Raw genomic sequence first — 17,996 nt, 5'->3', positions numbered from 1 at the left:
GCACCAAGGTCCAAGCCCCAGTCTGAGGTATTCCCTGGTGCTGCAAGGTAATCACAGCGTCTGCTGATCCAGCCTCACCAGGTCCTGTGACATTGGAGAACCAGTGATCACAAAGGAGTAAATGAAAGAGAGCAGGAGCAGGTCATGGAGGGGAGCTATGCCAGGCAGCCCCCCAGGGTCATCAGGCTGCTGCACGGAGAAATCGTGAAGTCCATCCCCCACCTTGGAGTGGGGCCGCGTAGGAGAAGGAGGATGCGGAAAGGGAGCTGGAGAAAGGAACTGTGTCTCTCAGACTCCTGGTCCAGGTGTCTCTCCTCAAGACGCAGGTGAGTTGGCAGGTGGTTGCATAGCCAGGAAGCCGGCAGACCTCAGTATTTCTTGTTGTCATTGTTGATTTCCACGTAGGGCAGCCCCACGGGCCAAGTGTCCCGAGGCCAGTAGCGGATTTTGAGGGTTTGGTCTGGCATCTCGTACCTGGCATCCACCAGGGCCATGGTGACCATGCCATAAGGGAAGGTTATGCTGATGAGTACATGCCTGTGGGATGCAGGGAGAGGATGGTGAGAGCACAAGATGTCCCTGCAGCCAGCTTGATGTCCCCAGCCCCACCTCAGTCCTCTCCTTACTTCTCATAGATCCTGACCATTCAAAGGGACCTTCTGGACCTGACCCCTGACTGCAACCAGCACCCTACATGCACACACACACACATCCCCGCATCTGTGCCTCCCCTTTCTGCCCCCAGGCTCCTGCTCCAAGCTCTGGCATCTGAGATTTCCTGGTTCTGGAGGCCCCGATCATAGGCTGAGTGCTTACCAGATGCTGTGCAGGTAGTAGAAATTAATCCGCTGCCAGAAACTGCAGAGAAAACGGTCGCTAATCCAGCTGGCAAATGCAAGAGCCCATAAAAGCATGGAGACCTCAATTACACGACAAAACTCCTTATCGCTGGTCCTAAGGAGGGAAGAAGGGAGATCAGAACCTGACTCAGATAGCAGAGCCTGAAGAGGCTGATGGGAAATTCCTCCATCCAAGGAGATGAGGCTGGGAGGAGGGAAGGATCCAGAGGCAGGAAGGAAGATGCCAAATCTGCGTGGTTCTTACAGGGCGCTAGGTGCCATTCTAAAAATGCTTCGGATGGAAATTCAGTCCTCACAACAGCGCTATTACATCCATTTTGTAAATGAGGAAACTGAGGCACGTGAGATTAATTTATGCCCCAGCCCCACCCCAAGGTTACACAGCTAGTCAGCGGCAGAGCTGGGGTCTGAACAAGGTTTATCAGATTGCAGAATTCTTTTTTCTTTTTTTTAAATTGAGGTAACCTTGGTTTATAACATTAAATAAATTTCAGGTGTACATTATTATATTTCTATTTCTGTGTAGACTACATCCTGTTCACCAGCCAAAGACTAATTACCATCCATCCCAGATTGCAGAGTTCTTAACCAACAAAACCCTCCATGTTTGTGTGTTTGGGGGTGTAAGTGTGTGTGCACCTGGGGATCAGTGCACGAGAGTATGAGTCTGTGTGGCTATGAGAACGTGTGTGTCTGTGTGTGAGAGGGTGCATTCTGTGGAGGCTGTGTCTTGGGACAACTCAAGATCAGAATCTGTGTTTCCACAGCAGCAGAGCCAACCTAGTGTCCCTTGGCAGAGAACATATCAGGGGTTAATGAGGCAGTAACTCCTTTACAATTAAAAGTGCAGGTCCTGACTGCTAGCCTAGAATGGAACCATTTGGACGTCAAAAAAGAGTAAGGGGGGAGGAACTGGTAAAATCTGAATACAGTAGGTCTCTAGTTAACCATATTGTCCCATTGTCAAGTTCCTCCTTTTGAAGTTGCGCTGTGTATAGTCACTTAAGATGCTGCCCTTGGGGGCCAGACCCGTGGCTTAGCAGTTAAGTGTGCGCTCTCTGCTGCTGGCGGCCCGGGTTCGGATCCCGGGCGCGCACTGACGCACCGCTTCTCTGGCCATGCTGAGGCCGCATCCCACATACAGCAACTAGAAGGACGTGCAGCTAGGACATACAACTATCTACTGGGGCTTTGGGGGAAAATATAAATAAATAAATAAAATTATAAAACGATGCTGCCATTGGGGGAGGCTAGGTGAATGGTACACGGGACTCTACTATTTTTGCAATTTGCTGTGATTCTGTAATTGTTTCAAAATAAAAAGGTTTTCATTGCAGCATTATTCACAACAGCCAAGACTTGGAAGCAACCTAGGTGTTCATCAAAGGATGAATGGATAAAGAAGATGTGGTACATACACACAGTGGAATACTACTCAGCCATAAAAAAGGGTGAAATCTTGCCACTTGCAACAACATGGATGGACCTCAAGGGTATTATGCTAAGCGAAGTAAGTCAGAGGGAGAAAGTAAATACCGTATGATCCCAGTGATAAATGGAAGATAAAAACAACAACAAAGAAACACATAGACACAGCAATTAGATTGGTGGTTACCAGAGGTGAAGGAGAGAGGGAGGAGGGTGAAAAGGGTGATTAGGCACATGTGTGTGGTGATGGATGGTAATTAGTCTTTGGGTGGTGAACATGATGTAATCTACGCAGAAATAGAAGTATAGTGATGTACACCTGAAATTTATACAATGTTATAAAACACTGTTACCGCAATAAAATAAATAAATAAATAAAAATAAAGAGTTAAAAAGATAGCATAGTAAACTGCAATGGATTGAAACACTTCAGAGAGATAAACATCCATGAGTTCGTAATAATATTTTTTAAAAAAAACAACTTCATTGGTCCCTACTGGAGATGGCTAAGTCACCAATTCATTCCTCTGGAAATTGATCAATAAAGGGAAAAAATCAATTATCCATCTCGTCTTTCCTGTTCAAACTGTATTTCTAGGTTGACAGGTGAAAGTCGTTCTTGATGGAAGAACTCCAGATAATCAATGCGGAAGAAATAATAGAATCCACAAATCACCCTTTTGCAACCCCTAATGAGATGATGCATCGAGGTGCAAAGCCTCAGTGGCTGCTGAAATCATTAGGTGAAAGGTCGGTGGAAAACTTCATAATGAAGGGACTGGATGACACCATCTGAACCCACTGACTAACCTTAACAGCACTAAATGTGGGAGGACTGCTCGTTATGAGGTCCTAATGGGATGAAACAAGAAGCACCCAATGCCATACGTGAAATATTCTGGCTTAAAAAAATTTTAAACCTAAATCTAGATCTAACTATTAATTTGCAGGAAATGCCACAAAATAAGGAAACACCTTGAAAGACACCACAGGAAGCAGTCAGCCAAGTCCAGGATGTGGAATGTTCTACAGGACAAATGATTGAGTTTCTGTTATCAAACCAGAGGCATGAAGAAATGGGGAGAAAGAGACTATTAGGAAATAAAGAAGACCTGGGAGACTGTGGTCCTGATTTAAACAAGACCAGGTGTAAGAACGCATCTTACAGAAACTGAGGAAACATTGATGGGAACTGGGTATTAGATACTCTTTTAAGGAAATATTGTTAACTTTGCTAGAAGTATGTGTGCCATATCTTCCATTTGTCCCTCTAGATCCTTCTCTACCATTCTGCACTCTGCCCTATGCCCTGGGGTGCTAAGATATGGGGACCAAATCCAGGGGCTCCCTTGTCTTGGGCTTCCAGTTGGGTTGACCAATGGTTTTCTGTTGAGTTGGCCAATGGTTTCCAGTTGGATTGGCCAATGGTTTCCCTTTGGGTTGGCCAGTGGTTTCCATTTGGATTGGCCAGTTGTGTCCAGTTGGGTTGGCCAATGGTTTCCAGTTGGATTGGCCAATGATGTCCAGTTGGATTGGCCAATGGTTTCTAGTTGGGTTGGCCAGTGCTTTCCAGTTGGTTGGCCAGTGATGGTCAGTTGGGTTGGCCAATGATGTCCAGTTGGGTTGGCCAATGGTTTCCAGTTGGGTTGGCCAATGATGTCCAGTTGGGTTGGCCAATGGTTTCTAGTTGGGTTGGCCAATGGGGAGCCCCAGCAGGAAACCAAAGGCTGGAGGGAGAATATTTATTTTCAGAGCTCCCTCCCTGTGGGGTTGGCTCAGGCTGGCTGCAACCAACAACTGGAGGTCACAGCTCCTGCCAAGGAGACCCTCTCCATGGGCTCTCTCCTTACGGATTCCTGCAATCACTCCCTCCCTTCACCCCCCAATCCCAGGTCTCCTGATGGTCATAGAATCCCACTCTATTAGCACAGGGGTTCTAAATGACCCTGAGTGATTTTCCTACACCCTGCCCTCTCCTTTGTAAATTACTCTTTTATTCAACTCTCCTCAAATGGCCCTAATTGAGAGCCCCTTCTCTATCCTGCTAAGACCTAGTATGAGTTAAAAAATAATTCTTTATCAGGAGAGTGAAATCCTGAAGAATTAATAAGTGACATTATATGAAATCTGGAGGAGACATATAATGCAGGTTGACAAAATGCTGACGGATGTTGGGTCTGGTTAGTGGGCACATGGAGGATTACGGTGCAACGCTCTCTACTTGTATGTATGTTTGGGGGTTTTCATAATAAAAAAGACAAGCTCTGCAGTCAGTTGGTGAATGATCTTGGGGAAGGGACACCCCCTCCTTGAGCCTGGCATCAATGAGGACTCCATTCTGGGAACACAGTCAGCATCGAGGGGGGGGCGGGGTATTTGAAGGGGGGATGGGAGCCACCTTCCCGGGGAACCTGCAGCCACCACTCACTTCTTGTACTCCTGGAACACAATGTAGACGATGTGCAGGGCAATGCCGTTGAGGGCGTATGCGTTGACTGTGGGCCTCAGAAAGGACAGGAAGGTACTGACCACGGTGGCGATGATGACCAGGCAGGTGAACTGGGACCTGGGGGGTGGGGTGGAAGGGCTCAGCTGTGAGTGGGTGTTTGTGGGGATCTTGGGGGGCTTAGGCAAGGTCTGGAGATCATGTGGAAGAGGTGATGAGAAAAGGGAAAGGGTTCCAGGGAGACTAATTGGACTCAGAAAAAGGTCTTGAGGCTCCCATGTGGGCTCAGCAGATGGTCCTGGGGCCCAGGTGAGTCAGTGAAGGGTCCTAGAGCCCAGGTGAGGTCAGGCAAGGGATTCAGGGGTGCCCAGGTAGGATTAAGGAAGAAATTACAGGGGTCCCAGAGGGTATCAGGACGAGTGACTTGGAAGACTCAGCTGGGTCAAGTACGGCCAGGAGAGAGATTTGGAGGGCTCTCAGGTCAAGAGAGGGGCCCAGGAGGATCAGATGAAAGATTCCAGGGGGCCCGGGTGACAGGCTCAGGGGAGAGGTCTCTGGGGCCCAGGGAAGCTTAGTCTTGAGGTCCCGGGACCCCCACGTGGGCTGAGACACGGTCTGGAGAAGGTCCCAGGCTATCCAGGTAGGATCAGGGGGGAATTTCCAGAGGTCCCAAGTACATTCAGAGGAGGGACCCATGGAGGCTCAGTTAAGTCAGACAGGGTCAGGAGAAAGTCCTGTGGTGGTCAGAGGAGGGATTCCAGGCACCCCAAGAGGGCTTGGGGGAGTACCCAGGAGCCCAGGTGGACTCCGGCAGCATCAACAGAGGGCCAGCCCCCGCCCCACCTGTTCTCCCCTACGAAGGTGGGAAAGTAGCAGCGAGGCAGCCATATGCTGTAGCCGCTGGCCAGCAGCCACAGGATAGAGATCTCGTCCAGGAGCTGGCCCAGGAAGCTGAGTGTCATGTGGAAGTACATGGAGAACAGGCCTGGAGCAAGAGACAAAGGCAGGTGGTCAACGGGGTTGTCCCTTCCCGCCCCCACTGCCCCTCTGTCACAGACCGCCACCTACCTATGAACATGAAGAGGATACAGAAGACATAAATGCTGTGGGAGCGATTCTGGGCGTAGGGATGCATCAGATACATCATGAGAGGCCCAAAGATGAAGAAGGTGACATTGCTGAACTGGATACAAGGAGGACACGGGGAGGGGGTTGTCAGACAGGGGAGGCAGAGAGGGCGGCCCCTCTGTCCAAACCCTCAGTCATTAGCCCATTAGCCCATTAGCCAATGGGTGGCCTGCCCCCTTTCAGGCAATTAATCAACCCAGGGTTTGTCAATCTTTCAGCTGATCTCAGCAGTCAACTGGTCATCAATAGATCCATTACTCCATCCATTATTCTCTGGGTTCGTTCATTCATTCAATGAGTGAGGCAAAGACTATCTATGAACCTTGCACACGCATTCTCTCCCTTTTCCTTTCAGAAATAGTATCCCACAAGTTTTAGCTGAGCACCTGTGACTTGACTAAAGACTACATTTCCCAGCCTTCCTTGCAACTCGCTGTGCCTCTGTGACCTGGTCTGGCCAATGGGATAGGAAGGCAAGTAGAATGAATCTATTACTTCCAGGTCAGTCAGTAAGAAGCAGCTTAAGTCTTGTCCTCCACTTCCTGTGGACCGAAACGGGAATGTGGCGGTCATGAGTTGGCTTTGGCCTTGTAGACAAAGAAAGACAATACAATACCCTAATGACTCGCTTCTAACACACAGCATGAAGCAGACTCATGCTGCATGACTTCTGAGGTTGGGTCCTAAGAAGCACTGTGATTCCACCTGACTCTATCTATCTCAGGACATGAGCCTTTTGAGCTCTGGGCCACCACGCAAGAAGACTGGGTATCCTTGAAGCTACCATACTGGAGAGGCCACGTGGAGACACCACAGAGAGATCGAGAGAGGTGCTGGAGAAGCCCCAGCTGTTCCAGTCCCCAGATAGTTGACTCTTCCCATCCTAATGGCCACACATGAGTGAATGAACTTTCAGATGATTCTAGCCCCCTCCCCTCAGCCTTCAAGTCATCCCAACTGGTGCCAAGTGGAGCAGAGATGAGCTGTCCCTGCCAAACCTTATCCAGATTACAGACTCATGAGCAAAATAAAAGTTGTCATTGTTTCAAGCCACTAAATTTTAGAGTGTTTTGTTATGCAGCATTAGCTAGCTGAGACACAGAGGAAATACTATTGTGGGCTGGGGTGGCTAGGAAAGACTTCCTGGGTTATGAGGAGGGAACATGGAGGCCAGCAGGTATGGCTACACCTTGTTCAGAATCCCCTGATTGCATAGCTATGCTATTTGATAAAGTTATCTGTGGATCGGTTACCTATCTCCCTATAATTAGACACCTACTATGTTCCAGGCCCAGGCAAGGTTTATTATTCCCAGAGCCTTATCTTATCCGCAAAACAACCCCTCCAGGTAGATATTAGCATAACCACATTATAGAAGAAAATACTGATTCTCAGAGTGGTCAAATGGTCCAGCTCAGGTCACCCAGCCAGTAAGAGGAGAAGCCAGGATTTGAAACCAGATCCCATGGGAGTTTCTCATGGGAGGGCTCAGAGTCCTGTTTATCACAGCAGCAGAAACTGTTTCATAGGCCTCAATTGATGTTTGATGAATAACACAAGTCATGTAATAACTAACAATGACCACCAAGAATATGGCGGGTATGGTAGAGTGTGGGAGTCCTCCCTTCTCCCACATTAACCAAACTGTGATTTGATTCAGTATTAAGAGGACATGTCCTTCTGGGGAAGCAAGCCCCAGACCCAGTAAGGGAATCATAACTAACACAGGCTAATTTGATTCTCTTCTTCTACTGTTGCAGGGCCACTCAGCTAAAGACTACATTTCCCAGATTCCCTTGCAGCTACACATGGCCATGTGACTAAGTTCTAGCCAATGAAACTGGGGCTGAAAGGATAGTGCAGTTTCCTGGTTGTGTTCTTACAGGGAAAGGGCATGCCCTCCCCTTACTTTTGTGTTACAGGAGTGCAGATGTGATGGGGTAGCTTCTGGGACCACAGTGATGACCGCAATGGCCTAGAGATGATAAAACAACCATATAAAAGGATCCTGATTCCTGGAACCATAGAGCTTTCACACCAGCCCTGGGAAGCTTATGATTGGATGCTATGTAAGAGAGAAATAAATTTCTGTCTTCACTAAACCACTATTATTTTAGATTTCTGCTACAGCAGCTGAACCTATATCTTAAGTTATGTATACCCCGTTTCTTCCTTGCTAAATAAACGTGAATTTTGTTCAGGCATCAGGAGGACATGGCCTTCAGGGAGGCAGTATTTAGCTCCAGGGCACGAGTCATCCCCATTGCCAATGATTGGTTAAGGAATGAATGTGTGATACAATTCTGGCCAATGAAACATGATGGAAGGTCTGATGAGGGACTTCTGGGAAAGCTCTCTTTACAGAAATCAGGCCCAGTGAAAAGGCCTTTGGATAGTGTTGTGATGTTTAAGATGTGGCAGCCATTTTGCAACCATGAGGAAACAAGTCTGAGAGCAAAAACAAATACTCCAGGACAGTGGTTGTCAAACTTCTTGGCCTCAAGACCCTTTTATATTCTTAAGTATTATCGAGGACCTCAAAGAGCTTTTGTTTATGTGAGCTACATCTATCAAGTTTTACTGTATTGGAAATTGACACCAAGAAATTTTCAAAACACACAACTACACAAGCACACATTCCCTTGGCCATCAGAGAGATGATATCCTCACACATCATGTGGCCACTGGAAGTCTCCAGTGTACCCTGGTGAGATAATCAGAGCGAAAAGGCAAATACTATCTTCACATTATTTTGAAAATAATTTTGACCTTGAGGAACCTCTGAAAGGGTCTCAGAGACCCCAGGGAGTCCCTGGACAATATTTAGAGAACCACTTCTGTGGGGTTAGCAGAGCAGAAATATGGAAAGAACCAAGAAACTTGGTGACATCGAGCTGCCGAGTTGACCTGTTCCAGAACAGTCTACCTCCAGACTTCCATTAAAAAAAAAGGGGAGGGGGCGACCCCATGGTGTAGTGGTTGGGTTCAGCATGCTCCGCTTTGGCGACCCAGGTTTGAGGGTTCGGATCCCAGGTATGGACGTACACCACTCGTCAGCCGTGCTGTGGCAGAGACCCACATATAAAGCGGAGGAAGATTGGCACAGATGTTAGCTCAGGGCTAATCTTCCTCAGCAAAAGAAAAAAAAAGATATCGTCTCTTCTATTTAAGCTGTTTTTCGTTGTGTTTCATTTGAAACCAAAGCATCCCGATTAATGGGCTTAGGGATGCGAGTGATGTGGGATTCATCCACGCTCCCTTGCTCATTATCTGTGGGGTCTTGAGAAGGTAACTTCAGTCCCCTAACCCTCCATCTCTGCACTTGTGACATAGGCAAAATGCCACCTTCCTCTTAAAGTTGTTGACCCAGAGTTCCCCAAGCCTCAGGAGCCAGTGAGTACAATTAAGGTCTCGAGAACATTTGCACCAGAATTTCAACAGCTCGAAGTCCCTAACTGTTGATGTAGGACTTCAGTGCCCCTTAAAGCCTCCCCCACATATGTCTGGGCCATGTGAGTATTTCACACGAGCTCAGAAACAAGTGTTTTCATGGTCCTTCTGCCTGCCAACTTGAAGTCAGCCAGCTTGCTTGCTCAATTACACTCTTCCCTCCCTAATAAAATCCTCCCCTTGTAAAGTTCACCTCAATTGCTTGATCCCATCCTAAAAAGTGAAGAAATAGCACCCTGTTAATGAGGGCGCTCTGTTATTTCTCAGAACCCTGGTCTTAAGGATGCTGACTTGAAAATACAGAGCCCGGTGGTGGGTGTGGGGAAATCATTTGCCAGATACAAGGTCACCGTCTACAAGCCTAGGTCCTGGGCACCTGTATAGGCTCCCAAGGCAGAAGTCCTCCGAGTCTAAGGAAGCCCACAGCAATCCTTGGGTGATGGTGGAACCAGCTCAAAGGTCATGATTTAAGGACTCAGCCTTGGCAAACTGGTTTCTCAGCCTATGGTTTCACCCATGTCTTTGTTTTCCATGCCAAGGTCTCTGGTGTCTACCAAGGGACAAGGTCAAACACATCTCTAGGACAGCCACCCCGTTCACAATGGCTACCCCAGAACACAGAGGTCCCCTCCCCCCCCACTTGCCCTGTCTGGATCATGAAACCCCACCCCACTGGAGTAGACACTTATCCCAAACCAGGCCAATCAGATTTTCTCTTTTGGGAATTGGAAACTTGGAGCAGATACAGAGCGTGAGAGTCACCAAAATGGAGTCACACCATTGGCAATTATCTAAAGAGGCCTTGGGGTATTGTTGTGATGTTTAAGATATGGCAGCCATCTTGCCACCATAAGGAGACACAGCTGAGAACAAAAGCAAATACTCTGGGGCAGTATTTGCCCTTCTGCTGAATCCTCCAGACCTGCCCTGGGTCCCAGCCTTCCCAAGCAACTTGTCTTTCCATTTTCTAAGATATCCCAGTATCTTTCCAATGCATTCTCTCTCTCTCGTTGTTTTTTTTGTTTTTTGTTTTTTGTTTTTTTTTTTTTTTTGCTTAAGCTAGCTTTTTATGGCTTGAATCCAACAAAACCATCGCCATTGGTATATTAATTACGGTTCTTTGGTAGCAAGCAACAGAAGGTGATTCTGGTGAACCTACACTATAAATATACATGTGTGTGCGTATATAGTTACTCCTTTAATTTGTTTATTGACTCATTTATTACCAGGATCTCATTAATCAAAGGAATTGCAGTCGACAAGGAAAACCAGAAGCCAGAACAGCTCTGAGCCTCGAACGGACATTCTTTTCAAGGGGCAACTTTGGACATGAGTGGAACAACTTATGTGCAGACTCAAGAGTCAAATTCTAGAGAGCGTAGCCTGGGCCACATCCCACCGTTGGCCAGAGGAGGCAGAGGTAGCACCTTGAGTGACCACCCCATCGAGACCACGACCAGGAGGGGAGGGGAAGTTGGCTGCTGAAGGGGAAATGGGGCCATGGATACAGAATGGGCAAAATCCCAGACAATGTATGTTCCCTCTGCCTTCACCCAAACTCCAGCTCTTGGGCACATCAACGCAGGCCCAAAGGTGCTGAGCCAACTAGTCTCCCAAACTCTAGAGCTTCCATTTAAAACACGTCTGTGACTCCCATAAATACAATCCAAACTCTTAAACTTGCCTTATAAACTCCCTCTGTTACTCATCTCTCTCCACCTTCAACTGTATAATCCGGGTGGAAGGGATAAGTCAGTTCTTCTGAATGGACCATACCTACTCTTACCACCAGGAGTTCGCACATGCTGTTCCCACTGCCTGCAACACTCGTGCTCCCCGCTTCTCCTCTTTGCCAGGCCAACGACTATCCCACCTTTCGCCTGGGCATCACTTCCTCCGTAAAGCCTTTCCCATCCCCCAGGGCAGGGGAGCACCCCCACCTGCAGCCATTCAACACCTTCGCACGGGTGGCGGTGCGAGAGCACCAGCCACGGTCCCTTTGCACAAGCTCTTACTTGCATGAATTAATGTGCACACAATTAAATGTTAATCACTCAGTAACTAAGTGGCCTCGAAGTGCTGTGGTTAAGTGAGAGACGCTGGGACCAGGTGGCCGGGGTTTCACTTCGTCATTTCCAGTGTTTGCAACTTTTGTGCACTTGTAATTTACATGCTGTGCAACTCTGGGAAGGAAACGTACCCTCTCTGAGCCTTTATTTCCTCCATCTGTAACATGTGGAGAATAAGGGTACCTACTTCATAGAATTGTTCTGAAGATGACAGTAAGTGCTATTTGTTAAATAAAATTAATACATGTCGAATAAAATGAAAATGTCACATTCACTTCTCTCTGTGTTTTGTTTACTTCTAATAATAATAGCTTCAATTTATTAGATGCTTAGGATGTGCCAGAAGCCGTGGTTTGTTTGTTTTTTCATATATTTCTATTTTTAAAATTTGAGATATAATTCACCTACTATAAAATTTACTCTTTTAAGGACTGGCCCGGTGGCTTAGTGGTTAAGTTCGCATGTGTGGGCTTTGGCAGCCTGGGGTTTGTGGGTTTGGATCCTGGGCGTGGACCTACACACCGCTCATCAAGCCATGCTGTGGTGGCATCCCACATACAAAAAAATAGAGGCAGATGGGCACAGATGTTAGCTTAGAGCGAATCCTCCTTAAGCAAAAAGAGGAAGATTGGCAACGGATGTTAGCTCTGGGCCAATTTTCCTCACCAAAAAAAAAAAAAAATCACTCTGAAAATTTGCTAGTTAGTGGGTCTTAGTTTAGTCACAAGGTTGTGCAACTGTCACCACTATCTAGTTCCAGAACATTCCATCACACCAAAAAGAAACCCCATCCCCATTAGCAGTCATTCCCCATACCCTAACCCAGCCCCTGACAACCACAGATCTACTTTCTGTCTCTGTGGATTTGCCTGTTCTGGACATTTCATATAAATGGAATCACACACTATGCATCCTTTTGTGTCTGGCTTCTCTCCCTGAGCACAGTGTTTTCAAGGTCCATCCGTGTTGTAGCGTGTGTCAGGGCTTCACTCTTTTTCAGGGCTGTGTAATATTCCAGTGTATGGATGGACCACATTGTGTGTATCCATTCACTCACTGATGGCCATTTGGGATGTCCAGTAGCTGTTTCATCCTCTCCATGCTCCTATGCGTTAAGCACCACAGCACCCACAGTGGCTCCCTTTTTAAATAGACACTAAGTAACTATTTGCTGAATAAAAGGAACGAATGAATGAGCTTTCTGCCCTAGCACATACCACCACCTGGCAACCTGTACCCTTGACTTCTGTTCATTGTCTGTCTCCTCCATCTCCCAGGACACAAGCCACATGAGGACAGGCATTTTTGTCTGCTCTGATCACCACCGTCCCCAGAGCCTGGCTCAATCAATTCCTATTGAACAAAGAGTGAAATGAAAGGGTGACTGTCCCTTTGAATCAGACCCCTCCGTCAGCCCCAGGAGGCCAGCAGGCTGCAGATCACTGATGCCTGTTTTTCCAAAGGAGAAAAGAGGTACCGAGGGACCCATCGAGTCTGGGCCCCGGATGTGTCATGGGCATGATTACCAGTTTTGTGCATAGTTATTCAATTAATGGTGCCTGCCCTGCTTGAGGGCAGGGACCCTGGCCTCCTCCCTTTCTGTGGGGCCTGGAATACCAGAGGTGCCCCGTAATTAATTGCTTTGGCTGTGAATGTCGATCAGGAGCAAGGCAGAAGAAGAAGGTGTGGTTTAGAGCTCATGGGACCTACCAGGGGCTCAGAGAGGGGCAGACCTCTTGCCTGGGTCACACAGCATTCAAGGAAGAGAGGGGCTGGAATGACCACGTTGCAGAGAGCCACTGTGGGGAAGGCTCAGTCAGAAGAAGAGGTGGGGAGGCTGTAGGAGGTGTGGGCACTGCAGCCTACCCCACCTACACACCCTCTCTCTGCTGATCTCCCCCTGTCTCCTGGATAGCCGCCCCTACATGCCTTTGCCTCTGCAGTTCCTCACACCAGGTATGCAATCCCTTTGTTCAGTATCCAAGCATCTGAGAAGGAGGTTTCTGGAAAGACTGAGATGTGGAGCTTCTGAAGCTTCAGGATCCCAGGGAAAAAAAATTCAGCAGCGTGGCTGCCTCTGGGAGCCCAGGGGGGCCTTGAAACTTCTTCCCACACCCCTTGAAACTCTCCTAGGTTATCAGCAGCCCAGAAGGAGGCCACACCTAGAGGCTACTGGGCCAAAGCGAGCAGGTGCAAATAGAAGCAGCCCACACCTTGACTTCTCCCCCGGCCCCTCCTGACCCCGTGTCACCCACACTCTGACTTCTGTTCCTGTTGGATAGTCTTTCCTGGCTTTCCCTGGTCTGTCTGCAAAATGCAACCACCCTCCCCCACATCATTGACTCTCCCATGTTCAAAAGTCACCCACGGCGCCCTCACAACGGCGCACACACTCCTCCGCCTGGCATTCATGACTGGGCCCCTGGAAACCTCGCCAGCCCTTTCTCTCGCTCCCTGGCCTCTAGCTTCAAGCCACTGGATATTCTCTTTCACTTCAAGATCTTTGCATATACTGTTCCCTTTGCCCCGCATGCCTCAGAAAACATTTACTCATTCTTTAAGCATGGAGGTTCCCTCCCGATTCAGCAAGCGGAAGCCTCATGTCCCATCCCCGTGGCTCCCCACCACTCGCTTCTGGCCCCTTTTCGCTCCCTCGACCACAAAATAACTGTGGGGCTGGGGGAATCTATTTCTAATTCTGAACCCCCCTCCACAGCCTGGGGACAGTGAGCCTTTCTGGGATCCCAGGATCACCCAGCACTGGGTTGGTTTACAGCATTTTTGTTGAATGAATGAGTTACTCCATCAGTGAATGATGGATACATTTCAAGCACTCCAATCCAGCATTCAAAACTTGCTTCTCTCTTCCCATATTCTAGCCACAGAAACATACTTTCCCCCTTCCCAAACTCTCCAGCCTCTCTTTTACTTCTAGGACTTAATATATCCTTTTCCTCTCTTCTGCTCCTTTTCTCTGACTCCTACCCCACTTAGTGAGCTCCTATTCATCTCTCAAAACCCAACTCCTAGGTGTCCTCTTCTATGAAGCCACTTAACCTGGGCTCAGTTCTCTAGTGCTTCCTTCTTTTACACCCTGACCATACCAGGCTGGGCTCTGCCTCCTCCCACCCCAGACTCCTTAAGAGCAGAGCAGTGAGAAATCAAAAAATTCTTCAGAGAGCAGTGTTTTCCAACTATGAGTTATAACCCCTAAGTAGATCATGATGAAATCCGTGTCAACACATTTCTAAAAATTTTCTGCTACATGTTTCATCTTTCATTTATATATCTGGATCAAAAACATGCTCTTACATAGCTGCGTAGTATTTCTCCAGAATGTATTCAGCCCTGTCCACATTAGTGAAAATGTTACAGCTTCCTTTTTATTTTTCCATTTGTTTATTACAACTGCAAATGACTCAGAGATGACTTTAACTTTGTATATAAATCTTGCCATCTGTTGGAATTATCTCTTTGGAGAATGTTCCCAGAGGTACGATGATGGAGACAAGTGACGGGGGGTTATTTATAAATCCATGTCTCCACACAGATGGTCAAATGGCCCCCGGGAAGCTGCGAAATGTGAGTATGCCCACATTCGCTGCAAAATAAACTCATTTTTAATTCCTGATTGGAGAGGCCATAAAGAAAAAATCTTATTGTTTTCTATTTGACTGGTTATTATTTTTTATATATATGACTATCTCAGAGACAGGCAAACTACGACCCCTGCACCAAGTCCAGCCCACTGTCTTGTTTTGTGTGGCCCACGAGCTAAGAATGATGTTAACATTTTTAAAAGGTTGAAAAAATTAAAAGAAGAAGAATATCTTGTGACACGCGAAAGTCACGTGAAACTCACATTTTGGCGTCCACAAATAAAGTTTTATTGGCAGAGGGCCACGTTCATTTGTTTACATCTCATCTGTGGCTGCCTCCCAGCCACCATGGCAGAGTCTAGTCGTTCAACAGAGACCATATGGCCCCTAAAGCCAAAAATTTTGACTATCTGGTTATAGTAAAAGTCTGCCAACTCCTGAAATATATGATTTATTAGCTATGGTGACGGGTTTGGAATACTCAGAAGCGTGTTGGAGAAACCCTTTATAACACAACTTGAATTTGATTCCTCACACCTTGACCTGTTGGTCAGAGCCTTTTTGATAGAACAGAAGAGAAAATACCTGAGTGTGTACCCACTAGGGAATGGTAAGTATTGTTTTGTGAAACTTTTGTTGCTGTTAGATCAGCATCTGGAAACACAGGCACTGGGAGATGATGGTGTAGAAATCTACTAATGTGGGTCACGACCAGAAAAAGGTTGAGACCTGCGGCCTTGGGGAGTATCTGTGGGTTGTTCGATTAACTGCATTTGGAAACAGGCTGAAGGAGATGGAATGGAGGAGAATTTTGCATTTGGCTAGACCCGGACGCAGCCCACACCAGAGTCCTCCCTCAGTGCCTTCTGTGGAGTGGGCTGAACGGAGAACTACCAGGGACTACCAGGGAATGCAGAGAAGAAGGTTCTAGAACCCCGAATCCTCTTCTCAGCCTCCAGGGATCAGCACATTCAGCCCCCTCCCATTTTTCAGGTGAGAATAGTGAGGACCAGAAAGGGTCAGTATCTCCAGCCGGGAGTAGCAGGAACTGGGGTGACCACAGGGAACCCTTGAATCTCAAACTCCTGCCTCCCAACTCGGGGAAACTGTGAGGTCAAAGGAGATAGGATCAGGGCAACCCAGGCCTCCTGGGACCCAACTCCCCCCACCCCCAAAAACCTCTCCTGGACCTGCCAAGTTCAAATCCTGGCTCTAAGCGCCAGGGTGACCCCGGCCCTATCCTCACCTGGGAAATGGGATTTATTCTGTATATATATATCACGGGGTAACTATATATAAAATGGGATAACTCTATATAATATATGTTGTGACTGCCTCCCAATGTCACTGTGAAGATTTTAATGAGATTTTTCACGCAAAATGTTTAGGACAATGCCTGGTACACTGTAAGTGCTCAATAGAGGTGTGATGGGGCCGGCCCGGTGGTGCAGTGGTTAGGTTCGTGTGCTCCGCTTCAGCGGCCCCAGGTTTGCGGGTTTGCATCCGGGGTGCAGACATACACACCGCTCATCAAGCCATGCTGTGGCGGCGACCCACATACAAAATAGAGCAAGACGGCCACAGGTGTTAGCTGAGGGCCACTCTTCCTCAGCAAAAATAAATAAATAAATAAATAAATAAAATAGCCTTTAAAAAATAATAAATAAATAGAGGTGTGATGGCATAGCCCACCATTTTTGAGCATGTACTGTACACAGGGCACAGAGGGAAGTTTGTTGCCTGCGTGACCCACCATCCTGGGAACTCCCCCCTGCCTTATTCATCGGTGTCCCCAGACCCCGCAGAAGGATGGCACAGCTATGTGCACCTTTCAAGCTTTGGTTAGATGCCATTGTCACTCAGGCATCCAAGATTTTAGAGCCCTTCCAGTGTGGCCTCCCTGTCAGGGGGAAGGATGACCGACCATCCTGGTCTGGCCGGAACTGAGGGGTGTCCCGGGACGTGGGACTTCCAATGCTGAAACCAGGATGGTCCCCAGCAAACTGGGCTGAGTTGGTCAATCTGGGCTGGGGGTAGAGCTGAGAACAAAGTCAACACAGTCACCTCCTCCAGGAAGCCCTTCCTGATCCACCCTCTCCCCAACCTGCTAGGGGGCCTCCTCCGGGTCTCCGCAGCTGCCGGTGCACCCCCCATCACCCTGGGGTCACATCTGTGTCCTCCGGCTCTTTTCCTGGTCACCACTGCGTTTCCAAAACCAACTACACAGCTCAGTGCCAGATAAAGACAAATGAATGAATGAAAAGCCAGCGCTCTTTGCCTAACAGATGAGCAAGCGGAGGCTCAGAGAGGCAAACCGCTCAAGCAGGATTCCCAGCGAGGCCGCGGAGGAGCTGGGGTTTGAACCTGGGTCTGCTGGGACCCCGTGCCAGCCCCGCCCTCCTCACCGTGTTGTAGAACTCGGCCACCAGCTCCGAGTGCTGGAAGTTGCTCTCGCACCAGTCCACCTCAGAGCTCTGGTAGGTGAAGATGCTGGGCATCCTGACACAGCGCCTGCCACCCGCTGGCTGCGTCTGGCAGAGAGGAGCATGCCAGCCTAGGAGGGCCAGGCCCGGGTGAGGCGGGGAGATGACAGCTCGGTGCCCCACGGCGCGCTGAGAGGAAAAACCTGCTGGGCCGCTCCCCGGATGCTGTGCGGTGGCGGCCGCCCTGGGCAGGAGCCGAGGGGCTGGCACGGTCCAGGCAGGGCGAGGTGCGTGGGGAGGGGGCCTCCCATCCCCACCCACCGGGAGTGGGAGTTACTGGGAATTGCGTTTAGAACAGCAATTTAAAATAATAATAATACCGAGCCCACTGAGATGAGTACTCTTGCTAGGCCCACTTTACAGATGAGCAAACTGAGGCAGAGAGCAAACTTATTTGCAGACGGCGTGCAAGGTGGTAACCCAAGATGTGAAAACAGGCAGGCTGAGTCCAGACTCCAGGCTCTTCACCATGAAGTTTTAGTACCTGCACACCATTGAAGCTCCATCTTGCTGCTTCTTATATCTAGGGCCAC

The 17,996-nt window shown here is 48.3% G+C and overlaps 1 protein-coding gene across 1 annotated transcript; it reads right to left on the bottom strand.

Annotated features, from left to right (window-relative positions):
* Positions 1-368: 368 nt before the first annotated feature.
* On the bottom strand, positions 369-17,478 carry ACER1 (alkaline ceramidase 1). The gene is made up of 6 exons (XM_087425293.1): positions 17,386-17,478; positions 5,803-5,917; positions 5,578-5,719; positions 4,717-4,854; positions 817-954; positions 369-537 (listed from the first exon to the last, which is right to left on the bottom strand). Exons 1-6 carry the CDS (start codon positions 17,476-17,478, stop codon positions 369-371), a joined length of 795 nt encoding a protein of 264 aa, XP_087281419.1.
* Positions 17,479-17,996: the final 518 nt, after the last annotated feature.

This window comes from Ceratotherium simum, chromosome 39, assembly GCF_057802395.1.
Source record: "Ceratotherium simum simum isolate JZ-2026a chromosome 39, ASM5780239v1, whole genome shotgun sequence".
In the NCBI taxonomy this organism is placed as follows: domain Eukaryota; kingdom Metazoa; phylum Chordata; class Mammalia; order Perissodactyla; family Rhinocerotidae; genus Ceratotherium; species Ceratotherium simum.
This window is presented reverse-complemented; position numbering and strand designations above follow the sequence as displayed.